The sequence below is a fragment of the Grampus griseus genome (genome assembly GCF_964374135.1).
Source record: "Grampus griseus genome assembly, chromosome: 13".
NCBI lineage: Eukaryota > Metazoa > Chordata > Mammalia > Artiodactyla > Delphinidae > Grampus > Grampus griseus.
Genome location: NC_139007.1, coordinates 63614565 through 63641142, shown reverse-complemented (window position 1 = coordinate 63641142; position 26578 = coordinate 63614565). Strand labels below are relative to the sequence as shown.

General features: G+C 43.3%; 1 protein-coding gene across 5 annotated transcripts in view; it reads left to right on the top strand.

The window, feature by feature from the left end:
* Positions 1 to 24855, top strand: part of NHSL1 (NHS like 1) — a gene marked incomplete at its 5' end in the record, with an annotated part of 237357 nt that extends 212502 nt beyond the window's left edge. For 3 of the 5 annotated variants that reach the window (XM_082668730.1, XM_082668731.1, XM_082668734.1), the window contains 5 exons: positions 3572 to 3761; positions 8139 to 8270; positions 14536 to 17784; positions 18307 to 18439; positions 23149 to 24855. In XM_082668730.1, coding sequence (XP_082524856.1) covers positions 3572 to 3761; positions 8139 to 8270; positions 14536 to 17784; positions 18307 to 18439; positions 23149 to 23884 — 4440 coding nt within the window. In that variant the 3' untranslated portion in view covers positions 23885 to 24855. The remainder of the gene's footprint in view (positions 1 to 3571; positions 3762 to 8138; positions 8271 to 14535; positions 17785 to 18306; positions 18440 to 23148) is intronic. The other 2 variants (XM_082668732.1, XM_082668733.1) reach the window with 1 other exon arrangement.
* Between the last annotated feature and the right edge of the window lie 1723 nt (positions 24856 to 26578).

Sequence of the window (26578 nt, the reverse complement as noted above, 5' to 3'; positions counted from 1 at the left end):
TGAGGCTGGAGTAGAATAAATAAGGGATAGAATAGTAGAAGATGAGGTCAGAGGTAGCAGTGGGCCAGTTCATAGGTCATGTTGGGTCTTGTAGGTTATAGTAAGGATACACAGGAGCAGCCATGATCTGACATATTTTATTTATTTATTTATTTTAAACATCTTTTTTGGAGTATAATTGCTTTACATTGTTGTGTTAGTTGCTGCTGTATAACACAGTGAATCAGTTATGTGTATACATATATCCCCATATCCCCTCCCTCTTGCATCTCCCTCCCTCCCACCCTCCCTATCCCACCCCTCTAGGTGGTCACAAAGCAGCGAGCTGATCTCCCTGTGCTATGCGGCTGCTTCCCACTAGCTGTCTACCTTACGTTTGGTAGTGTATATATGGATCTGACATATTTTAAAAGGATCCCTCTGGCTTCTGTGTTGAGCAGTAGACTATCAAAGGGGCAGTGGGGAGAAGGGGAGGGTGGCCAACAAGGTCAGAGCATGGACACCAGTTAAGAGGCTAAGGTAATAACCAGAGCATTACAGTATCCATCTTAATGGAGTAATTGTGATGTGTTCGGCCATTGAGATGATTGAGGTTTCTCCTGTTCCCCTGCTGCATTTATAAATGCTGAGAAGGATGGGAGTCAGATCATTCTGGAAGTTGTACCATCCTGGTTTTTTATTTCTCTGTAGTAGATTGTGGCACTGTATAACAGTCCCATTTGCATATAACTTTATCTGTGACCTGCATGTCTCGGAAGTTTTCTTGCAAAGGAAGGGAGCACTTTATAAAATAGATGATCTTAGGACTTCCCTGGTGGCGCAGTGGTTGACAGTCCGCCTGCCGATGCAAGGGACACGGGTTCGTGCCCCGGTCCGGGAGGATCCCACGTGCCGCGGAGTGGCTGGGCCCATGAGCCATGGCCGCTGAGCCTGCGCGTCCGGAGCCTGTGCTCCGCAACCGGAGAGGCCACAGCAGTGAGAGGCCCGCGTACCGCCAAAAAAAAAAAAAAAAAAAAAGATGATCTTTGTCACTTGTCATACTGGAGCGGTCCCTGGTCATCATCCCATGGCAACGAGGCTAAACTGAAGTGCTATTGCACTGTGACAGTTTTCAATTCTGACACTCTCAGTCAACTGAAAGAGAGGTAGGTTACTAAGGCTGATGTGCCCCATTGAGCCAAATACAGACCACAGAACGGTGCTTCTCCCCCTCCCTCGGCAGACGTCACACGGAAAAGGGAGCCCTCTTGGTAGGGTGTCACCATGCTATTTATTCTCCATCAAGCTGAAGCTTTACTTTTCTTTCTTTCAGACCTTTTTGATTAGGATTTGCTTCTTATGGCCTTTAAAATTTGTGCTATATTTCAAAGTTGCCTGAAAAATTATTTCTGTGTATAGATATCAGAAAATCAGTAACCTAATTTACTAAACTGAGATTCAACTTCAGACATGTGACCTTTACACAAACTGCATGAAATTTTCAAATAAAATTAATTTTAATTTGTGTATCTGCAGCATAGGGTAGATCATGAGTATTATAAATCAAACCCAACGCGAGTGTCACAACTGCAAAAAGGATAGAAATAATTGATTTACATCGGCATGGCTTAGCTGCTGCTGATTCAAAACTCCCTTTGATTGCCTCTCAAGGATCTGTAGGAGTTGTGATCATTTTGACCAGTGTTGGATCAAATATGAATAGATATCGTGCAATTTAGTATCATCATAGGATGTCAGTAACATATGCTCATTATAAATTGAGTATATTGTCAATTTAATTACACACATTTCACGTTTTCCTTAGGTGGCAAAGAAGCTAGGTTATCATTTTATACACTAATAATATAAAGTCTCAAATATTGAGATGTCTGTTCATATGATTTATATTTTTATTTCCACGATGGCTTTCCCACAGCTCTCATGTCACTAGGTTCACGAATACCTGTAGTGGCGTGTGGAAGGGAGGGAGGATAGCCCTTTTTTACAGCTAAGTAAACTTCAGTGTTTAGAAACAGCTTCAAGATCAATTAACTGTAAAGTGAGTGACCTGAGGCTTTGGATTCTTAGCCTAGAGCCCTAACCCCGCACCATCCCATTTTCATTAGCCCTTGTGTAGTCTTTTTCAGATTTGTGGAGTGCTAGTAGTTGTAGGATAAATACAGATATTTTGCAGGAGGGTTAATTCAATAGCAGTAAACAGAGATGGCAGTGTTCTTTTGTTTGAGATATCTAACTAGTGCATTTCTGTAGATGTCTTACTGATGTCCTCTTGGAAACTTGCGGTAAATCCAGAAATGCATCAACACATGCTTTTTTTTTTTGTGGTACGCGGGCCTCTCACTGTTGTGGCCTCTCCCGTTGCGGAGCACAGGCTCCGGACGCGCAGGCTCAGCGGCCATGGCTCACGGGCCCAGCCGCTCCGCAGCATGTGGGATCCTCCCGGACTGGGGCACGAACCCGTGTCCCCTGCATCGGCAGGCGGACTCTCAACCACTGCGCCACCAGGGAAGCCCAACACGTGCTTTTTAAAGATAGAAAAATCTTCACAAACATAACGTTAAATGAAAGAAATAAGTCACGAAACAGAAAATACAGTATAATTTCCCTTAGAGAAAATTCAATTACAGGCAAATGAAGCTGGGGTGTTAGGAGTCAGGATAGCAGTTACCCTTTTGGGGGGCTGTGTGGTTGAGGGGTGCTGAATCGACCTGGGTGCTAGTATTCTAGGAATTCCCTTGGGAAGGTTTATTGACTTTTCATTTTTAAGGAAAACCTGTCTTAACTGCCTTAGGTGGTAGTTAGTTTAAATGCTTTTGACTTGAAGAGCAGTCCTTAAGCGTTTATTATGATTATAACCTGCCATTTCCCAACAAAAGTCAATTACCCTTTTTTGTTGTTATTGTTGCTGCTGTTCCTGAGACCGTCACATTTCTTTTGAGTTCTTGGTGTTTTCTTGTCATAGAACCAGCTGCTGGAGCCATGGTGAAGTTCATCATAAAATGCTTGCCAAAACAACTTTCTTGCTTACACTTTTTAAGATGTTACAGGAAGAAGGGTATTGACGAGGGCTCCCCAGTTAGCATGTTAATCTGTATAAAAACAGACACTGCTAGAAATGTTTTCACGGGACTTTGATAAGCTCCAAGCAGAGCTTCAGTCAGCTTCTTATAATTTAACAATTTCACACTGATTTTTTTTCCCCCATATAAATGGTTTCCGAAGAGCACAGATAGTTGAGCAACAAAAGCTCTATCATTTTCAAACTGTTCTTTGAGGTCAGAGCCTAAAGGAAATGAGATTGAGGCTTAAAAAATTTTGTGGGTCAGCAAAACCTTTTGCAGTCCTCATGGCTTAGAGACTAAGGCCTCTGCAAATCATATATATTATGGGTCATACTCAAGGTGATGAACACGTCTCTTGCAAACCGTTGCTTCTGTCCCTAAATGTGACCAATTTTTTTTTTTTATGGCTTCAAATCAGTTAAAAAAATTTTTTTAAAGAAATGTATTTTTAAATGTTTCTGCCAGCATTTACACATACTATGGCTTCCTCTCACTTTTTTCCCCTGCAGTGTTCTATCTCTTCGTCGGAAGAGGAAAGACTTTCTACCAGGAGACCTAAAACGCCAACCTCAAGTGACTTCTCTGACTTTAATACTCAAACCAACTGGACCAAATCACTTCCCTTGCCAACACCGGAAGAGAAGATGCGACAGCAGGCCCAAACAGTCCAGGCTGATGTAGTTCCTATTAACATAACTGGTATGCTTTGCTCTGCAGACAGGTTCCAAATGTTCTGGGAGAATGACTATGGCTCTTTGTTTGTTATATGCTCTTAGCATGTCATTTATACATCACAGGTAAATAGCTGTGGTCTGACTTCCTGCTCTTTGTTTAATGAAGGGAATACTAAAACATATATATGTGTGTGCATGTCAAATATATATTGCTTTTAGATGAGAAGACTCTATGTCATCAAAGGTTGATGTCAAAGAACTCAGTGGTCCAGCCATTCAGCTGAAGTGTTTCTTTTAATTGATTGGCCTTCTAAAAATATCTTGGCCATATGGGAATATCTTCCAAATGTGATCTTGGGTAAGAAAAAATTAGGTTTACCTTCTGAAGGGCTATTTTAACTGATTTTTAGAAGTGAAGATATAACACTTTAGTGATATTTCTGAGTGATTTGCTTACCTTCTTGTTTTCTCAAGTAGAAAAAGAGAAAAATTACTTGAAATAAAAATATCAAATGAATTAATAATAACTATAAATATATTTTTTTAAACTTAATAGGGTGGTAAAATTATATCTTGAGCTCCATAATTTGCATTCTATAACCGTCAAATAAAAATCCATTCCTTCTGAATTTAAAAATATCATCTATGATAATTAAAGTGACAACAAGGTACCTAAAGTTCAAAGACAGTATTTCACAAATGTGGAAGAACTGTTAAAAGATATCAAAACTTTTGTACTTGATCACTTCCATAGCCTGCAGAGAGGCTAGGCCAGTGGTTCGGGGAGTGTACAAAATGCAAAATAGACACGGTAAGAGTTAGTAGCTTCAGCCATTAGACTATGTGTTCAAGAGAAATAGCTTACTGATAGTTATATGGATGATCAGTCCATACAAAGCCTGGTTTATAGGGCCAGAACCTAAAAAAAATCAGGTGACCAATAAGGATAAGCTTTCATAAAAAAATTAGGATGAAAACCCATAGCACCCTTGCTGTGTTTCTGAGGCAACTGCTCTTGACTACTTAGAAAGCTTTTTGCCATGGCATTGGTGGGACTAAAAACATTCTGTAAGGAACTGAAAAGATTTTGATAGTTACTGATGAACTTTTTAAAACCTTACAGGATGTTTAAAAATTACATTTAAAACTCTATTTTGAATTGCAGAGAAATTTAATAAATAAGTACCTGAATTATTTTAAATTCCATGTGCATTTTTCCATATTTGCTATACTTAAGCCTTAAAGGAATAGCATGGCATTTCATTCCATTTTCTATAAAAATAACATTGATTTTTCTGAGCGTGATTCTCATTTACCTAGATCATATTTTATTTTTATTTATTTATTTTTTTTTTTGCGGTACGCGGGCCTCTCACTGCTGTGGCCCCTCCCATTGCGGAGCACAAGCTCCGGACGCACAGGCCCAGCGGCCATGGCTCACGGGCCCAGCCACTCCGCGGCACGCGGGATCCCCCCGGACCGGGGCATGAACCCGCGTCCCCTGCATCGGCAGGCTGACTCTCAACCACCGCGCCACCAGGGAAGCCCTAGATCATATATTTTAAAGATATTTTTAATACGTAGTTACGTTTCAGAACGAAGTACAATGTTTATTGCTCAATGAAATACATGGTGCATATTTTCTACAAGATAATGCATTACATTATTTGATTGATTAAATGCAGCAGAAATGTAATTACATTATATATGATTAAATGCCTCAGAAATAATATTATAAGATAAGATTGTGCTATGAAATGTGACAGTCCTTAATGGAATTAGGGTAAAATGCATTATCGTGAAATTAGGAAATTTAAAACAGAGTAACTAGAGTTTCAGGAATAAAGAATAATTTGCAGTGAAATACATTGTCACAACAGCAGACACTGTCAGTCTCTTTGAACTTAATTCTCTCCTGTGTGACGACTAAGTGGATGTGAATTACATAGAGTTTAAAAGGAGGGCTTGAAAATGCCACACAGGAAAGGTGAATGACAGTAAACAAATGAGCACTATGAGTTAGGAAAAAATGCAGTTTAATTCTGAGTGGTTAACGTTTTTGGAAATGTAGAAAGCAAATACCTAATTATGTATTTATTGATCCATTTTCTAGATCCGTGTGTTCACATATACACACATATTTCATAAAGAAGTAGTTTTTCTAATATTCCGGTATAAATAAGCATTAAATTTAAAATGTTTACTTTTAGTGGTTGAATTGACACAGGTTATACAACTTCCTGCTCTTTAAACGATATATTTCTAAAGCCCTAGAAGACTTTTGAAATAAAAATGTAGCTTCCTGTAGGGCATTGTCATGTGTTCATTTTTTTGGATGAACATTGACCTTCTATTTGGTTTGCAGTACAGTTCAGCAGAGGGAAGAATGCCAATAAATATATTATTTCAAATCCAGAGAGATGCTCGCCAGGCATAGAGGTAGAACATTAGCACAGTGATCTGCTGGCTTGAAAATCAATTTAATCCCTTTAGTCATAGTCCTGTGGGACTCGTCATGTTCTAAGAGTTGAGAAAAAAATGTTTAAAATAAAATGTACATATGAGTATGTCCCATAGTCGGCCATGTGGGATAACAACTCTTCCACCTGGAAGATAAATAGAGTGGGTAAACATACTTAAGCACTTCTTACAAACTGCCTTTGTACTGATGTTCGAGCTAGCTAAATTGATTTCTAAGTAGTAACCATGACCAACTAATGCCATTTTTCAATGAAAGGGAATAATTAAATTCCTCTCAATTCAGTAGATATTTACTGAATAACTGCTTTGTATCAGGCATTGAGCTGAATCAGGCGATGCTACAGTACATGATTACGGACCCTACCCTCCAGAAATGTATAATCCAGTGGGGGAGACCGTCCTTTTAGGTCACGATTCAAGATGGAGTGTCGGCGCCAGTAATGGTGTATGTCTTAGATGTTCATCTTCATGATTTGTTTCTTAATTTCTTTGGAGCTTGGGTGGTTTATCTTTGTTTTGGTTTAGGAAGCAAAACTGGAGACTAAATGCAGCTATCTGTTAATGTTCTGTCCATTCTTAATGGCTTGATCCAAGAAAATATTTTTCCTCTGCTTCAGGGAACTAGTGGACCAGTGAACTCCTGACTTGTCCCTTACAAGCGCCATGTATGCTATTGTACATAGTGACCCATTTATCACAGTGATGGTACCTTCCAGCGTTTCAGGGTCTTCTCTAAGTCATTTCTGTTTTTCTCCATTAGGAACAGAAGTGTGAGCATTTTCAAGTTTGCAAGCGCTTATCTAAGTTTGTTGCTTTGTAGGTGAAATGTGTTTTGATCATTCAGATCTTTTATCCTCTGTTTTGACTAGAATCTTATTGGTTCTATTCACAATTTATTCCCATTAAAATAGAAGATACATTGTTTACAACATACCCACTTTGAATGTGCGTCAATATTGCTAAAAAGAGTGAATAATTTTTATACTTAGAACATAAAAGTATGTATTTTGTGTATGTATTTTTTTTAAATCTCTTTGAGAAGAACCATTTAACAAGGTCAATACTATAAAACTTTCTTTAATTAAACTGATAAATTTAAAGCAGACCAATCAATAACTGATACGTTACTATTTTATGGTTTCCCATGATGTGTTAAACACACAGCTTACACGCTAGAAAGAAAAAGAGTCCTGTGGATGTGGCATTCTGGGTTTGGTTTCAACATAACTGAAATGAGTTTAGATCAGCTTTAAAAAGTGATTCAGAAACGGCAAGAAGCAGTTCAGCTTTAACAACATCAGTGCTTCTGGGTCTCATTGTGATAAAAGTACTTTATCATTATAAGGCTTTTTCTTTTCCATTATCATTGTATCTCACACCATAGCAATTACCACAGTCTATCCAAATTATCAGCCTCCTTGATGGAAGAAAAAGCTCTTCATCCAAAATTCTTGATTTGTTTCATCACATAGGACAAGACATTACATTGGTCTCTGGAGAGGACCAGATGAGTCAAAGGTATTCATCGCTGGCACTGCATACACACTGACGTTAAGCGTGATTTCAGTGACCAGAAGACCTTTGTAAAGTACTTCCAAAATGATACGTTTTTTAAAGAACACAAAATCACTTTTCCAGTGTGTTATTCACCAGTTTGTATTTGCCACTCCAGCTCATTTGCAAATGAGCTCAAGGTGCTTCCTTCGGAAGGACACACACATGGAAGTTGGAAAATAGCCTTATGGTGCTAATGTGCTTGCCTTCCTTTTTTGCCCTTCAGCATTCATTCATCATCGTATGACTGGCTAACATCATTATTAATACCTTCTTATCATTTTACAACAAGCTTCTGGAAGAAAGTGCATGGTGTCGCCTTGCTTGAAAATAACCTTGCTTTGCTTGTTCTACTGCTCTACATTAGGGGAGAATTTCGATCGCCAGGCCAGCCTTCGGCGGTCTCTAATTTACACAGACACTCTGGTAAGACGACCGAAGAAAGTCAAAAGGAGAAAGACTATTACAGGAGTCCCTGACAGCATACAGAAGGAGCTAGGTATGGCTCATCAGAACTGTATTCTGTTGCCCCTCATTGCTACTCACCATTACTACGCTAACCTCATCGGTGGTGCTTATGAAATTGATACATTCTGATAGCCTTTTGGTACCCCAAAGGGCCAGCTTCTTTCCTGAACGAAGCACTGGGTACAAATCTTAACATCCCATGCAGATGGTGTATTCAGTTTTGTTGAGAAGGTAAGAGAAGACTATTAATTGGGATGATAGAAATTTAAGTTATGTCATCATCTCTATGTACCTTGAACAGTGGGCATTCCCACAATAAAATTGACTTTCAATTTAGAGCTTAAGTCTTCATGAAACCAAAAACTTATTCTAGGACTTCAAATTATGAATAGAGACTTCATTAGCTGTACCGACAATATCGGTGGCATTTTGTCATCAGAGACAGCAGTATAGCATAATTAGTAAATACCAGTACAGTAGAAAATAGTCACTTATGTGGGCTGGTGCTTTATTGGTACTTCGGTGAAACAATTTCATAGCTTTTTGATTCAGTATTTTTCAACCTTTGATAAAAAAAAGAAAATGAAAAATACTTTCGGCTGGTGGAGAGGGTGATTTACTTCGTTATTCACTCATACATTTTGTTTCTGCTTCTCTTTATATATGCTTTGGATAATCCTTTCCTTCTTTTCTTTCTATATTCACTTCCTCTCCCTGTTTTTTCATGGCCCATCAGGAATGTCTGCCGAGATAGCAGGGCTAAGAGCAGGGGCTCTGGTGCCAGGCTGCTTGGATTTAAATCCTATCTCTGCCAGTTACTTGCTGGGTGGCCTCAAGCTGGTTACTTCACCTCTCTGAGTCTACTTTTTCATTCAAAAAATGTGGCTGGCGATGTTACTAGAACCTACCTCATAGGGTTGTTTGAGGATTTAATGAATTTATACAGATGAAGCACTTGGTGCCTGGTACTACTATAAACATAATAGCTACAATTACAGTTATTGTATTCAACTAAATACTACCTATCTCGAAACTTGCCTTTTTCTTTTTGGCCAACCTGTGGACTTCTTTCCTTGTAATTAGTTCACCTGGTCTTTTTACTTTTATTTGCTATTGAGGGCTATACTCTAGAAACTCCTAATCATTATTTCTGAACTTGCCTATTAGTCTTTTAATCAAAATGAGTTTATCCTAGCAATATTGGTATATGTTATAGCAGTTTGAGGTAGCATTTCAACATCCAGGTGCCACAGACATACTCTTGTGTGTTTTTTCCTAACACCCTTGCCTAAATGCTTTGTATTAGGGAAGGAAGTCTCACTCTTCTGCACCCCGCGTCTTCTCTCTTACTGCCATCCAATTCTACAGCATGTGGTCTCTGCCTTCCAGACTGTAACAGCAATGGGACAAGAGTAGCGATGCTTCTCCTCTGCTCTAGGTAGCTCCAGTAACCCCGATGACATACGGGTGCTCATCTTATCCCATAACACAGGAGTTTAATCACAAACAGAGGCAAGATTGCATCCACAGGATTTATGAAAGTTGCTTCTGGTTCATGCCCTCACATCTGCCTCCTTTAGTGGGCCAGGGCTCCTGTATCCCATTCTTTCAGGCTCTATTTTTCTCTCTCCTTTAGATAACAGCTAACTAACTTGAGAAAAAATAATATGTACTAGTATGTTCAGCAGATATTAATGGGCTAAGTTTTTACAGAACTCAGGTAATATTTATATTTTAACTGATCTTCTAGGAGATGAGCCTTAACCTAAAAAAGTGACTTTAAAGACAGCTCTTTGCAAGATAACAAGGTTGATGTTTCCAGGTAGGCTACATTTTGAGTGGCTTTCCAACCAATATGGGTAGGTTTTGGATGGCTTTGTGCAGAGTATAAGAATAGTTTGGGCTGAATAAAGATAGACATACACATAAGTATTCAATATGAATTATCTATCTATCTATCTGTCCATCCATCTATCTATCTATCTATATTTCCAGAGCCTCAGAGTTAAGAACTTTTATCACTTTTATTACTGAACCAACCAGTATGGAGCCAGTAACTCAGTTGCCTCTTTGACCTTACTGGAAGGATCTGATCAGCTAGGTAAATCATATCTTCTGTAATTTTAATATTTTTAAAATCAATGATAGGGTCTCTAGGGTCTGCATTCATTTCTCTTTTGCCCGTAACATAGGAACACCACTAATCCTAAGGGAAAGACAATAGCTTTCCCTACACCATCTGTGTTGTGAGTGTTACCAGATGTGAGACAGTTGATGTCATTGCACAGTTGATGACATGTCTTGGATCACCGCTGGAGGTCAACTGAGACAGCTGTATCTAAGTTAGAGCTAGTTTTTTTAAAATAAGACAATTAGACAACCACTCCAGTTTTTTTTTTTTTTTTTTTTTTTTTTTTTGCGGTACGCGGGCCTCTCACTGTTGTGGCCTCTCCCGTTGCAGAGCACAAGCTCCAGACGTGCAGGCTCAGCGGCCATGGCCCATGGGCCCAGCCACTCCCGGACCGGGGCATGAACCTGCATCCCCTGCATCGGCAGGTGGACTCTCAACCACTGCGCCACCAGGGAAGCCCCCACTCTAGTTTTATAGATAGGGTAGTTGGAAGGATTCGTGGGTAGAGTAAGGGAAAGTAACATTTGAATACAGTAACATATAGCAAAAAAATTAGATCTTTTCTTCGTTCATTTGGACAAAGGTTGACCTTGCCCTTTCTTCTAATATTTTGTACTTATAAGGTGTCTGATTGGAAAGCTTTGTGCTACCTAACTAATGATTATCAAAAATAGACACTTCATGTTTTCTTTAAAAATTAGTCTTCCTGGGCTTCCCTGGTGGCGCAGGGGTTGAGAGTCCGCCTGCCGATGCAGGGGACGCGGGTTCGTGCCCCGGTTCAGGAGGATACCACATGCCGCGGAGCGGCTGGGCCCGTGAGCCATGGCCGATAAGCCTGCGCGTCCGGAGCCTGTGCTCCGCAATGCGAGAGGCCACAACAGTGAGAGGCCCGCGTACCGCAAAAAAAAAAAAAAGTTAAAAAAAAAAATTAGTCTTCCTTAGATATAAAGCATAGGGAAGGATGGCTGAGTCAAACAAGTTAGATTTTTAAAGGATACGATTATCTGAAAGAAAGACATTTAATAGGAAAGATGCAACCTGTCCACTAAACACTGCCCAAGTTGTTGGGACTTTGGATTTTTTTTTTTTTTTTTTTTTTTTTTGGCGCTACGCGGGCCTTTCACTGTTGTGGCCCCTCCCACTGCAGAGCACAGGCTTCGGACGCGCAGGCCCAGCAGCCATGGCTCACCGGCCCAGCCGCTCTGGGGCATGTGGCATCTTCCCGGACCGGGGCACGAACCCGTGTCCCCTGCATCGGCAGGCGGACTCTCAACCACTGCGCCACCAGGGAAGCCCGGGACTTTGGATTTTTAAAATCTAACCAGGGATGCTCCCGGAAGTAGAGTCAATTGTGCTTAATTATATGCATCTTTTACTTCAAAATCTTTAGTGGCCTCGCGAGACCAGTCAATATATAAAGCTTTAAAATCAAGGTATGATATTTTCTGTTTAAAGCATATTTATGGTATATAATGTGTTGCCTTCCGTTTAAATAAAAGGCCGAAATTTCTAACTCTTTCTTTACTCTCATCTTAAACGTACATAGAATTATATTTGAATGACCTGTTATGAGGTTTCCTCTTTTAGAAGCAGATAAGATTATTTTGTTGGTATATAATGATTGTTTGGCTGCTGAATCATTTGGGTACTCCTGGAACTTACCCCAATGTGGATTCCCCAAGCAGAAAAGGCCTTGTTTAAAGGAATCCCCTCTGAATAATTTTTGCTGGTTTGTACTAAGAACATTACTTTAGACCTGACAATACATTAAACCTTAAGTAAAACTAACTTGTAGATTTCTATCATTTTTGATTACATGTGTTTTTTAAAAATTGGGCAGTCCTTGTAGTATTATATAGTAAGTAAAAGAAAAAATATGTGTAATTATTTTTAAATCAGGTAAATCCCATCAAGATTTTTAGCAGCACCTGAGCCGACTATATTTGTTTGTAGTCCTATTTTTGTAATTTTTGCTGTTTAATGAAGATAGCATTCATCTGTGTCCTGTAATATTGTCACACTTTTTTTGTACTGTGAAAATTTTGGAGGATCTGTCTTGGGAATAGAATTTTGGTGGTCCCTGTGATAAATAATATCAGAGTTGTTTTATATGTATATTTTAGAGGTCTTTAGAAAAGCATTGGTTTTTTTTTGTTTTGTTTTGTTTTTTTGGCAGTACACGGGCCTCTCACTATTGTGGCCTCTCCTGTTGCGGAGCACAGGCTCCGGACGCGCAGGCTCAGCGGCCATGGCTCATGGGCCCAGCCGCTCCGCGGCACGTGGGATCTTCCCAGACCGGGGCACGAACCCATGTCCCCTGCATCAGCAGGCGGACTCTCAGCCACTGCGCCACCAGGGAAGCCCAAAGCATTGTTATTTTAATTAAAAAATAGTATTGAGCTCTAGGTGGTAAAGAAATGGCTGTAGTCCCATTTTCAGAAGCCTAGAATGGTTTCACCTGCAAAATTGTTACCTGAAAGAATCAAGACTTTGTTTATGGCCCTTAAAGACATTTAAAAATCTACCACTGACCTCATGTAAAAACTACTGCCAATTTGAAAGAAAAAGATATTAACATAATAAGGTATGCTGAATGTTTGGAATTGAACTGGTGCAAACTGATACAGAACTACAAGTCAACCCCCCACCTTCTAAAATACTAAACTGCAAAAACTTGCACCTTTTTTCTTTCCTTAAAGTGGGTTTTTCTTCTGTTCCTGCCCTTTTGCCCACTTCCCCTCTTTCTGAGGCAGAACGTCACATGTGCACGTGAGTGTGTGTGTGCAGTAAGTATACTTGGCAGAGGGTAGGAGGAGGAAATAGATCTTCTTTGCCAAAGATACAGGTACAAAAGTGATTCTCCATCATCACAGTGAAGGAAAGAGCTTTATGCTGGGAGCCTTTGTTGCAGGGTAACATCTCCTGTGCATTTGATACAAGACCACTGCTGCCATTTTAGCATTATGCTTTGCTCCTTGGATGAGCTGTGCTGTGCAGTCAGGGACATGTGCTATATGATGGTTAATTGAAGTGGGGTAGGAAGGGAGATCTCAGGAATCCCATCATCACCAGTGTCCCTGTCCAGGTAAACAGGGATGCCAGTTGGTCCTTGTTGGATGATAACAACATAGAAAGAATTATGGTTTTGCTATTATTTTTCAAGATTTAATTTGTCCTAAAGATTACTATGCATGGATTGATTTTTTTTCTATTTATACTTTGAGTAAGTTCTTGGCTTCATGATTTTTTTTTTTTTTTTTTAAGCTTCTCTTCTTTCCTAGGTAGCTTGAAACCTTTACCTACACTTCAGGATTTTTCTCATCCATTTTCCTCCCTCTCTGTAAACGCTGCCTCGTGCTGCTGCTGCTTCTTTTCTTTTTAAACATACTATTCTTTCTGTTTGGTTGTAAAGCTCCAAGAAATGAATAATCCTAAACTGAGGAAGTGTTCACTGGATCTGTTCCTGCTGCTTTTTCCCCACCAGAACACAACAGATTGCTACTGAATTTTGAATGTCATCAGCAGACAGATGATAATGGCTTAAGATGGATAGAAGAGCGTTGTTATTCATGGATAATGAAATGTTTGAAACACAGATGGGCCTGTATATCATTTTTCTTTTTCTTAGGATTTCCTTCTGACATAAAAAATTAATGTAATTAACAATGTTTTATACCAATATCCCTCATAAATGGTATCTCTGTAGCCCTATTGTTGAACTGCTACATTCATCTGTCTTTGGAAAAGACAGTCACTGCTTGATGGCTGTTCTGTGCAATGACCAGGTGGGTGAAAGGCTACCTTTACAAAAAGGAGGTTATGTGAAAAGTAAACCTTCCAAGAAGCACTCAGCTTTGATCTCAAAGGCAGTACCTGAGAATCCTATATGCAGCACTTAATCTATAGGAGGATTTGAAGTATATATTAAGAGAAGTACCCAAAATTCATAATAAGGATTTTCATTTTAGGGGCTATCAGTAACTGTCAATACTTAAACCTTCTCTTAGGTGCTTACAGGAAAAAAGAAACCAGACCAAATAGAAAAGGTTTTTTTTTCTTTTAAGTACAACAGAACAGAGTCAGAAGAGGGTGAGAGATCAAGGTAATGAACTAAGATACTGATTTTTATTTTTAGGTGACAAGCCTCTTTCTGCTTTATCTCCAGCTTCGGGGGGCACTGGCCAAGATGATGTCGGTGGCCACTCAGTGGACACCCCAGACCACTACTGTACGCTTGGAAGGCTCGATGGCTATAGATCTGCTGGGCAGCGCTCAGAAACCAGGGATTCCAGCTGTCAGACTGAGGAAGTGAAAATCGTACCACCTTCGATGAGAAGAATCAGGGCGCAGAAGGGGCAAGGCATTGCTGCCCAGATGAGTCACTTCCCAGGCTCCTCTGGGAACATGTCTGTGCTGAGCGACTCTGTGGGTGTCGTGTTCCCTTCTCGTCTCAACAGTGACACTGGTTTCCACAGTCTCCCCCGGTCTGGAGCGAGGACAAACATTCAGTCCCTGGAGCCACGGCTGGGTGCCCTGCGCCCTGCAGAAGACGCAGATGAAACTCTCGCCTACCAGAGGGGTCACCTGCAAGTAGACAAAGACTTCGGACATCTAGGAGCTGCCCCAGGGACTGGAACACTTTTGAGGCCCAAATCCGAGGAGCTGGGGTACTTGGAGGGTGAAAACGTAACAAGCCCGGCGTGCGTAGTCTCTCCTCACACGACCTACTCCACCAGTATCATCCCAAATGCCGCACTCTCCTCCTCTTCAGAGGTTATTGTGATTCACACTGCTCAGAGCTTAGGGCAGCTGGACAGTAAAATTACCAGTTCGTCTTCATACACAAAGATCAAATCCAGAGACCACTTCCTCTCCAGGCAGAAAGATGGTCATCATTCTCCCCGTGGTAACTGGACTGAGGGGCACCCCACCATTTTTTCACAGGCCTCAGATCCTCATTCGTCCAGTGCAACCACTGTGCTGTCCCTCTGTGATTCTGCGGTCTCTCTAAATACGCCCGCAAATCGGGAGAATGGGTCCCAGGCCATGGCCTATAATTGTAGAAACAACCTGAGCTTCCCGGTCCACCCCCAGGATCTGAACAGCAAGAGTGAGTCCAGTCATTCAGGAGGCAGGGGACACGGCGGCAGCGCGGAGCCCTGGGAATACAGTGCCTCGGGTAGTGGGCGTGCGTCCCCACGGAAGCCACATTTGGCAACTCCTGGTTACTCCACTCCTGTAGGTAACGTGAGCAGTGGCAGTTTGGACCAGACGTCCAACAAAGATGATGCCAGGGCCGTGTATCCAGAGGACCACGATGGCTACTACACTTCTCTGCGCACCAACTCTGGACACGGACCTGGGAATGTGTGCAATAGCAGCGATGGCTTTGGGAACCCGAGGCACAGCGTGGTCAATATTTTTGATGGAAGAGCGCGGAAGAACCAAGGGGACCGGTCGAATTGCCAAGACAAAAACCTTTCTCGAAACATCTCTCTGAAGAAAGCGAAGAAGCCTCCCCTGCCACCCTCTCGGACAGACTCTCTGCGCAGGATTCCCAAGAAGAGCGTCCAGTCGAACGGGCAGGTGCTGAACGAGAGCCTGATCGCTTCGCTCCAGCACTCGCTGCAGCTGAAACTCCCGGGCAAGGGCGGCAGCTCGCCCTCCCAGAGCCCGTGCAGTGACTTCGAAGAGCCCTGGCTGCCTCGCTCCCGCAGCCAGAGCACAGTGAGCGCGGGCAGCAGCCTGACCTCCGCCACCACCCCCAACGTCTACGCCCTGGCCGGGATCACACCGGCACAGAGCGACACGAGCAGCGTCAAGTCCGAGTACACAGACCCGTGGGGTTACTACATTGACTACACGGGCGTGCAGGAGGACCCGGGGAACCCGGGCGGGGCGGGTCCAGCTGGCAGCGCAGCGTCGCCCGGAAACGGGCCAGGCCGCGATCTCCCGGACGGGTCCAGGGCCGCGGAAGCCCCGGTGCCCGATGGCGCAGTCAAACCAAAGATCACATCGCCGGAGAAGTCACACAGGGTCACTTCTCCATCCAGTGGGTATTCCAGCCAGTCGAACACACCCACGACTCTCACCCCTGTGCCTGTGTTTTTAAAGTCAGTGTCACCAGCCAATGGGCGGGGGAAGCCCAAGCCCAAGGTGCCAGAAAGGAAGTCCTCTCTGGTATCTTCAGTATCCATCTCCTCCTCGTCCACGTCTCTTTCCTCCAGCACTTCTACGGAAGGAAGCGGAACCATGAAGAGGCTAGATTCGGTGCTGGCCGCTCCCCTTGCTGCGCCTCCTCTGCCCTCTCTCCCATCTCCCTGTCCCAGGGACAAGTCTCCTTTCCTCCCTCCTCCCCCTCCACCGGCAGATTTCCCCGAGGGCTCGCCTCTGCCGGACTCTCCCCTCTTCCCCACTCCACCGCCAGAAGTTCTCACGCCCTTCTGTCCCCCCACCAACGCCTTCTTTCCTCCGACACCTACAGCACTCAGCCCCCGTCTTCTGCACTCATCTGCCTCCCTGCCACCTCCACCACCTGCCTTCCCCCCCTCGGTGCCCCCGCCTGCCCCACCGCTTGACCCCAAATTGATGAAAGATGCCAGGCCTTCTTTCAAAAAAGCTGGCCAGCCAGAGCCCTCCCGGGAGGCCTGCAGGCAGCCTTCCACCAAGGAGGAGGGCGGTAGACCCCCCATGCCCCTGATCACCACGGAGGCGTTGCAGATGGTGCAGTTGCGGCCGGTGAGGAAGAACTCAGGAACCGAGGTAGCACAGTTACGTGAACATGCATCTCAGGAAAAACGAACTCCGGTTGTTCCCCAGTATCATGTAAAGCCATCTGCTCTCCTGAAATCCCGAAATAGCATAAATGAAATGGAGAGTGAAAGCCAGCCTGCCTCCGCGACAAGCTCGCTCCCGACTCCTGCCAAGAGCTCGACTCAGGGTCACCGGGACAGTGTAGCCGAGCGTGGCCTCCCGAGCCGCAGCCCGGGCCATGCCGGGGAGGCAGAGGCCGGACCCGGGACCGCCCCGCCCCATGAACCCCCCAGCCCGTCGCCCAGCAGGAAGCCCCCCCCTGTTTCCAAGAAGCCCAAACTGTTTCTGGTGGTGCCACCTCCGCAGAGAGATTTCACGGCGGAGCCCGCAGAGAACGTGAGCAAAGCGTCGCCCAGCCCCACGAGAGGAGAGGCACAAGAGAAGTGTGCAGCCGGGGCTGGTTCCGATGAGACCGACTCTGGCAGCTCGGTTCTTGCGGGAGGAGCTTCAAGATCTGAGTCCCCGGGCAGAGTGGAAGCCAATGTCCCCATGGTGCAGCCCGATGCCTCGCCAGCCCCCTCGCGGGAGGAGCCGGGCGCCGAGCGCTGTGCGGACGCCGGGGACAACGTGGAGAGCTGTTTGTCTCTGCAGGACCCAGGGCGTGAGTCTGGTTTTCTCTTGTTCCCCTCTGACCATATGCAGCTGAGGCGAACAGGGCTGGTGCACGTTCACGTTCAAGCCAGCAGTATGTGGACTCCCTGCGCTGCCTCGTACTTAGGTTGCCAACTTGGCATTTCCCTGAAAAAAAAAATTTTTTTTTTAACCTAGATCTAAGGGTAGAGCTTACAGAAGCGCAGAAAATAGAGGGAGTGGAGTGGTCGGCAGCAGGCTGGGTATTAAATAGCAGTGAGTAATCCCCTGGAGAGCTGCAAAGAAATGTTCTAACAAAATTTAAGGGAGAGTCAGTCAGTTTATCTAGACTTTAACAGAAAAGCCTGAGCTGTGACTGTCATGCTTGTGTCATTTTCCCCATCTTTGTAAAATATCAAACTACAGGCCCTGCTGCCTCTCCCTGTGATTCTCCCGTTGTCAGAATGGTAGGGAAGTATATTTGGGAGCTTGGCTAAGGACTGAAATTCAAGTCATTTGTGCATCTTGTGTCTGCCTGCTTGTTTCTCCACAGCTGGGGTACCGGAGGCTGACACAGCCGGTTCTTCCTCAGAGGCCTGTGACTTCTGTAAGGAAGATGGGAGTGATGAGGTGATGACCCCCAGTAGACCCCGGACCACGGAAGACCTTTTTGCAGCTATTCACAGGTATCCAAAACTCCTTCCTCTTTTTTGCACCTACTTTATGAGTCCCCCTTTCCAAATCGTTTCTCGATGTATTTTTCTTTCTTGAGGTTTCTGCTGTCACCCAGTTAGGCTTCATTAACCTGATTATTGATTTCTTAGTTTGTGTCTATATTTTTATTTGCCTTGACTCCAATTTCTGTTTTACTTAGTTCCACTGATTTTTATGATCATATGGGGGACAGAGGCTCAACGTGATGATGCCATTTGGTTGGCCCTTCTCTTACTAGCAAGAAATGCAGTGTCGCTGTATTTGATTGGATATTTACAGGAGTTGGGTTAGAGTAGCCAGTGGTCCAGTCCAGGATGAGGGATGTTGTGTTCTAATGGACTTAAGATGCACAGACTAGCCGTACGGGACTTCTTCTTTCCTAACAGTGTTTGGTTTTATTGCTGTTATTATTTTCATTTTACAGAAAAACTACGATTTTGTAGTGTAATATCTTTGGCTACTTAAATGTTTCAGTAAAAGTGCATCTTTTTTAAGCAGGAGCAAAAGGAATTAAACTTGCTTGTTACTATATACTGCTAGTGCCATCTACTGGCATAAGAAGTTATCGGGTTTAAAAAAAAAGTAGAGTAAAATTTTCAGAATAACTGCCTGAACTGTTGTACTCTTTACATGTGATCACCTTGAAGAGTGAATATGACTTAGCACTAAAGTTTTATTTACTACCTCATTTTTCTGGCCATAAACAGTTGAGTACTCCCACAACGGTTTCATTGTAAAAATGGATATGATTGTGTTCGTGCAAGGACTTTAAACTATATGCTGTATAAACCCTTTACTTCCTTCTAAAATTCTTTACCATAGTATTTTCAGATAACTCTTATGAATGCCCCTGTGCTGCCAAGGTCCCTGAATCAAGGTCCCTTTTTTTCCTCCTGAAACTAAACATCCTGTAAAATCATTTGATTCTCTGTGTAAGTAACCTGTGTCAGCAGAGCTTTCCCAATTCTTGGAATCTAACTGAAAAGACTGTTATTGCATGAGATGGAAAGCAGAGGCTGTGCAGTCCCTACCTGTGATTCCTCGTGCAACATGTAAACATCTAACTTAGGGGGGAAAAAACCAAGCTGATGAATTAAGGTGTTTGTCAAGAATTATGTTCTTTAACTCTTGACTCCACTACTGGTATAATGTCCCAATATACCCTAAAGACTGCCTCTTTAACATTGTCTGACCGCTCTCTGTGCTCTCATTAGAAATAAAAAGGTAGCTAGTGATCACATTATTCCTCCAAATAGGGAAATAAAAATTCCACATCCTTTGAAAGCAACTTCAGTGACATGTCTAGAGGTTTACGCTGATGTTTGTAACTCGAGTCATGCTGGACACCTAACGAGCTCTCAATGACTGTGTAACTGTCAGGAAATTCTTCCAAGGCTCAACTTCTCCTGTTCGGTATGGGATGCATTGGGTTGGTAAATATGCAGGCATATATATTTAAAACAGCATCCACAGAGAAGATGTGTTGCCTGGTTGCTCTGTGCACTAAATACTTGGTCTCAGAGAGAACCCCAACTGTTGTGGGGCCACATTACTACACACTTTTCCTAACAAGATACCAAGGATCTCCTCTGTATTTTATTGTGGCAACCTTCTTAAGGCACTAAAAGACTGTGGTTTCTCCTACCAACAAGTTACATCTGCTGCAGATGCAGAAATTGGCCAGTCTGTATTGTTCCGTGTACACGACAGAAGGAAAGACTGAGTAGGGTATGGATTACAGAGTGAGAGTAAGGATGCAGGCTAATTTTTAGTAGATGGATGGATGGATAGATAGACAGATAGATAGATGCAGGCTAATTTTTAGTAGATGGATGGATGGATAGATAGATAGATGATAGATAGATAGATAGATGCAGGCTAATTTTTAGGAGATGGATGGATGGATGGACAGATAGATGCAGGCTAATTTTTAGTAGATGGATGGATAGATGGATACATAGATAGATAGATGCAGGCTAATTTTTAGTAGATGGAGTTATAGGTATAGATAATATATTAGCAGACATAATAGGAAGCCATCTAAAGTCTGTGATTTTTAGGGCTTTATTTTATATCCTTCAGTACCTAAGCTAATAATCTAAATTAAAGAGTATCTAAATTGAAACACAGCTTTCAAATTTTATAATGCAAATTAATTCACTTCAGATTTAAAGCCAGATGGAAAATGTAGAACACCAGTTGAGGTGTGAAGTTTTTATCCTCATTGAAGTAATTTAAAATTTTTTTTGAAGTAATTAGTTTTTAAGCCAGTGTTAATTGTTCAAGCGTTTTTTTATAGCCATTTTCCTTAGAAATACACACACACATATTTATAGTCTGTGTGTATATATATACATACATATATGCAGAGAATTCATATATTTAGTTTTAATTCTCATCTTAGTGGGCAGTTACTCTTGAAAAACAACAATACTTTTATAAATTCCCATCTTCATTCTAAATCTACAATTAAAGGTTGTGGCTTTGATCAAGCATAGCTATGGCTCATTATGTGGATCTCAGCACGCCTTCTCCATGTAAAAGCCAAACAGAAAAGCCACACTTAAAAGCCACAAACCAATACCTACAAGAATCAGATGAGCAGAGATGTCTTTGGGAAGCAAACAGTATAAATTGTGAGGTCATGTGCTCTACTGGAAAGGTACTCCATCAGGTCTTACTTCTTGTATTAAGCTGTATGACTTCACTCTCTAGACCTCGATGACCTTCTCTGGTCAGACCAAACCACCTAAATGTTTTCCAGTTCTGAAATTCTGAGGTGTTATTGTTTCTGTGGTTTTCGTCAGTGGGTCAGCAACTTAACTCCAGAGCAACGCTCTTGTTGACAGCGGAACGGAACTGTTGAACCAAAGTATCATAGGCCAGTCTCTGCTGTCCTAAAGGGGCTGGTGCTATGTCAGCCCTGGCCACCCCCTTCAGCCTCTTAATTGGGTTTTTACCACTTCCTGTCTTCCATTTTAGTGGCTTCTTTTTGGCCAGAGCACAGAGAGGACCCTGGGAGCACCAAGCCCAGGGCAGCCATCACGGGCCCATCCTCCCCTGTGCCTCGATGTGCAGGACAGGTAAAAACAGCACTGAAGCCTGAGCTGAGAGCAGGAAGGGAGAATTATATTTCCCTGAATGACACTGAAAGTCTTGTTAGGCACCTACTCTATGCCTGACACTTTATGGCTATGACTGCATTTATCTTTACTGATAAGCTCTGAACTGTCTACTGTTATTCCTCTTTTCCAGACAGGAACCAGGATGAGAAAGTTTAACATGCCCCAGTTTACAGAGCAAGGAAGCTTTAGCAGTGGGTGTACCCAGGTCTGTGTGACTCCAGAGGTCCTTTATCCCACTGAATCCTCACAAACCTGTGAGGTTGTTATCATCATCCACATTTTACAAGTCTGGAAAACTTGTAAATAGATGAGTAACTGGTCCAGGGTCACACAGCTAGAAGTTGCTCAGATTCAACTCTTAATCTCTATGTTCGGACAGCATCCTCTCAACCTTTGCCTGTTGCATGTTCTAGAATTTTATAGCAGAAAAAGAGGTATAACCACATCTTTAGTAAATATATCAAGTTTCCTTATAGCCAGTCCACCTGCACTTAGCTGAGAGATTCCTCCCACACTGAGTTGTTGGTATGAAGAGACCTGCAAGGGGCCACTTGGTACATCTGCTTTATTTTCTCTAATGCATTCTCAGTAGAAGACACATTAGCCAGGAGTTTCTTAGAGACTGGTTATAAGAAATTCCCCCAGGACAGTTTTACTTTTCCTGAAGGCCCCTCCTCTTTCACATGCTACCCACATCCCTCACGTTTGCTTGCTCGGCTAGTGGTTCTCTGCAGTCAGGCAACAGGATCTGATGTGGAAGGTTCACTCTTATTTTCCAGAAAATTGGATTTCTAGGAGTTGACGAATGGTCCAGTAAGAGCCAAGGAGAGCTGGTTTTATGCCAAACTCTAGAATGATGGAGAGTGTAAAGTTGCAGAGTTGTTCTAGAACCTGAGGTGGGGGCCTGTCTCAGTATGTAGGACATTCTAGGAGTTGGCTTATCTATTAGGCCAGTGGTCCCCAACCTTTTTGGCACCAGGGACCAGTTTCGTGGAAGACAGTTTTTCCACGGGGTGGGGTGGGGGGGGAGGATGGCTCAGGTGGTAATCAGAGCGATGGGGAGCAACAGATGAAGCTTCGCTCGCTCGCTCGCCCGCCGCTCACCTCCTGCTGTGCGGCCCGCTTCCTAACAGGCCCCGCTACCCCGCAGCCCGGGGGTGGAGACCCTGTATTAGGCCGTTCGAGTGCCAGCACCATGAAATTCACTCAGCCTCAGTCCCATACAGAAGAGTTAAGTAAGAAATGGCAGTGATTAAAAACGTTGGAAATGGTCCTATCCAAAGTAAGATAATATGGTGTTTGAGATTTGTGTCAGAGTAACCCAGTGAGGGTAGAAATGAAAACAGGGTGGCCATAAGTTAATAATTATCACAGCTGGGGCATGGGCACACATAGTAATACAATGAACTATTCTTTGTGCCTGGGTGTTTGGTACTTTCCATAGTGAAAATAATAGATGGTGACCTTAACGTGCGGTGAGAGAAGCAGGGTGGATGTGGTGGGCATCCAGTGGCCCCCCGGGAATTAACCTTCATCTTAACGTTCTGAAATCTCAGGTCTAAGAGGAAAGTCCTTGGCCGTAAAGATTCCGATGATGATCACTCCCGAAACCATTCTCCCTCCCCGCCAGTGACACCCACTGGTGCTGCCCCCAGCCTGGCCTCCCAGAAGCAAGTGGGATCGATTCAGAGAAGCATCCGGAAGACCAGCACCAGCAGTGACAACTTCAAAGCTCTGCTGCTGAAAAAAGGGAGTCGGTCGGACACCAGTGCCCGCATGTCCGCAGCCGAGATGCTCAAGAACACAGACCCCAGATTCCAGAGGTCAAAGTCGGAGCCTTCGCCAGACACCCCCGAGAGCCCATCAAGCTGCTCCCCGAGCAAGAACAGAAGGGCCCAGGAGGAGTGGGCCAAGAACGAAGGCTCGATGCCGCGGAGTCTGTCCTTTTCTGGCCCCAGGTACGGCCGCAGCCGAACTCCGCCTTCCGCCGCCAGCAGCCGGTACAGCGTGCGGAACCGGATCCAGAGCAGCCCCATGACCGTCATCTCAGAGGGCGAAGGGGAGGCCACGGAGCCCGTAGACAGCAGGGCTCTCCGGCCCCTGGGCGCTCTGAGGGGACGTTCGCTGGAAGCACTGGTGGGGGACGGAGTGGGTGAGGGCAGCCTGCTCTGTGCAGGGCAGCCCGCTGCCTCGCGGGGGGCGCAGGCTCCTGGCCCCACGGAGGGGCGGCCCAGCGCAGAGGGCACGGATCCATCAGAACAGCGTGGAGGTCCCCAGAGGGAAGAGAGCTAAGGGCAAGAACCTCCCAGGTGACATGGGGAGATGTGCAGCACAGCGCTCTGGGAAGCCTGACAGGTACCCTTCCCTGCCTTGTCCACGGATCCCGCTCAGCATCTGTGCTGTGGGCCCGGCACGGCCGGCCCCGCAGCGGAAAGGGAGGGCTATTTAGGACTCACTTGGCACTTGCCCTGTGGCTTAAAAGCAAGTAGAAGCTTAACTTCTAAAAGTGCTTCCTGGGGAAGATTTTTTTTTTTCCTCTAAATGCTGGGTGTGTGTGCAGGGATGTGTATGTGTGTGCATTTGGAACACTTTTTATGTTAAAAAAAAAAAATACAGCATGTACAGAAATAGGAGAGACAGCGTTAAGCTAGGTAGAGTAATGGAGCCTTCTGAGCGAGGTGGTAACTGCTTTAAAAGTGTTACGTTTATGGAAATTAATGAGTTCCGGAAGGGAGAGGACCATTACTTCTGAGAAAGAGAGGGTAGATTTGCTGGTTCTGAGCGCACAGAACGGGTGGGGATGTGCACAGGTGTGCTTTCAAGGGGGGCCATGTAGTGGTTACCCCAAAAGTTGGTAAGGGGCTAAGTGACTCATTGGTTCAGGTACTTTTTTCTGGGGAAAAAAGGCTTTGTTTCTTTTTTGTAAAAATGACAGATACGTGGACATGGCAACGCTGTAACTCGGAGTCTGCTGCTGTGCAGCCACAGACACACAACTTCTAGCCTGGTTTGTAGAAATGTAGGTAATTTTTTAATGACTTTCCTCCTTGAGCAGCAGCTGAGACCTCCTTGGAGAGCTGAAATGACAGTGGCACATACAGAGAGGGTAACAGAGATGAGAAAGGGGAGAGGAGTAAGTGATACACTGCTGGAATTTGTTTCCTGCTTATTAAATGAAATTATTTTTCAGAATTAAATTTTAAAACTTGCACTACAGAACTGTGGGTGGAGCCTTTCCTTTTACAACTTTTTTTTTTTTTAAAACCAGAGTTGAAACTTCCAGTTGGCGATTTCTTATCACTTGAAACGTCAACATCTGCTAACTTTTGGATATCCTTTTGGTTACACCAAAGAAAACGTTAATGCTATTTTTCCTTGAACTGCCTGCCGTATCGTGTCCTCACTTAGAAAGTTTTATCAAAACCTATTCTATATTATCTTACTTTGAAGAAAATGCTGAAGAGCTCTTTTTGGTCAAATAAACTGATAAAAATTGGCAGGCCTTGGCTCTTAATTAGCCCTGGGAAATGAATTTTTAGATTAAAAAGATTTTTTGCATCATTTGGTTTGTGTGTTTTTATATTTTTTACAAATAGTTGAGTTCACTAATTACCTTCTAATCTTCTCTGGTTAGAATTTTAACACTTTTAGACATGGAAGAAAAGTGTGTAAAGTATTTATTTTTATGTGATATTCTTGTGACCACTTCCAACTGCCATGTACATAGACTCCTTTATTTGTTGGTTAAATAAAATCAGTCTTGTCTTCATCAGAAGGACTTAAGATGAGAGGACTGAGATTATTAGCCTAAATACAGTGCAGCTGCCAATTTTCATCTTTTTTGGTATGAAAATATCATCTAAAAGTTGGACTGCACAGGCCCAACCATCACAAGGTTTATACAGTAAAACATTAGGTACCCATTTTAGACACGGCTTTGAGACAAAAACAAACCTAAAGAATTGAGACTCCTTCCATCCTCTGAAGAAGACAAAACACGTGTTTTCACACAACCAGAAATCAAGACCTGACATTTGGCCAAGAGCAAAAGGACTTTCTACCACTTGGAGCAAAGCGTCTGCTACATTGGGCGCAAGAATCTTTTCTCCTAAATTTTAGAAAAGTGGCATTGGCTTTGGAATATGAAATCTTTTCATAGCTACCTAAAAAGGATGAGAATGTACGTGGATATCAGAAAACAAATTTAATATATAAATCATTTATGTTGAAGGTAAGATAAGCACCCTCAAAACTAATTATAAAGCTCTTTTTAAAATCCCCATTTTTAAAGGAAAAATATATTAAGTTTTTTAATTTGCTTTGAATAAAACAATTGTAAAGCAAACATTTGAACCTTTTTTGTTCTTGCTGTTTGTACGTGCATCTTTGAATGGTGAGCTAGGTCTTCTGGTTACAGAACTGCTGAGTGCTTCACTGGATACGAACAGAACGGCAGTGATGACCAGAAGGTGCCTGTGGGAAGTGGGGACCCAACAGAGAGGAAATAGACCATCACAGACACTGTGGGTGGTGCCGTCCAAAAGGACCTAGGGAAAAGCAACTCTAAGAGGTGTCCTATGGACTTTTGAATAAAATCCCAGTAAGGTATCGACTGAGAGTTCAGGTGATGTGACGTGTAGAGAGATGCGAGAACTTCTCACAGCATGGTTGAAATATAGGGAGACAAAGATCTAGACTTACCCCGGCAACGCACGGCACCTTCAGCTTTGCTACTTTGTGGGGCTCGATACTGTTAATGCCCATATGTACTTAAAAACTCAATGAGGACAGACTTATTGACTCTCCCCTATAGCCCGAGACTTTAAAGCCCCAGGGCTAAGCTATTTCCACCTTGTTTTTCTAAGAGTTGGGAGAGAAACAAATGACCATTTGGTCTGTTGGTTGGAAGCAGCCTCAACTTTCATCTGATTTCTGCCCTCCTATTTCTGAAAAATGTTGATTGAAACCATTGCTTCTCCTGTGGGG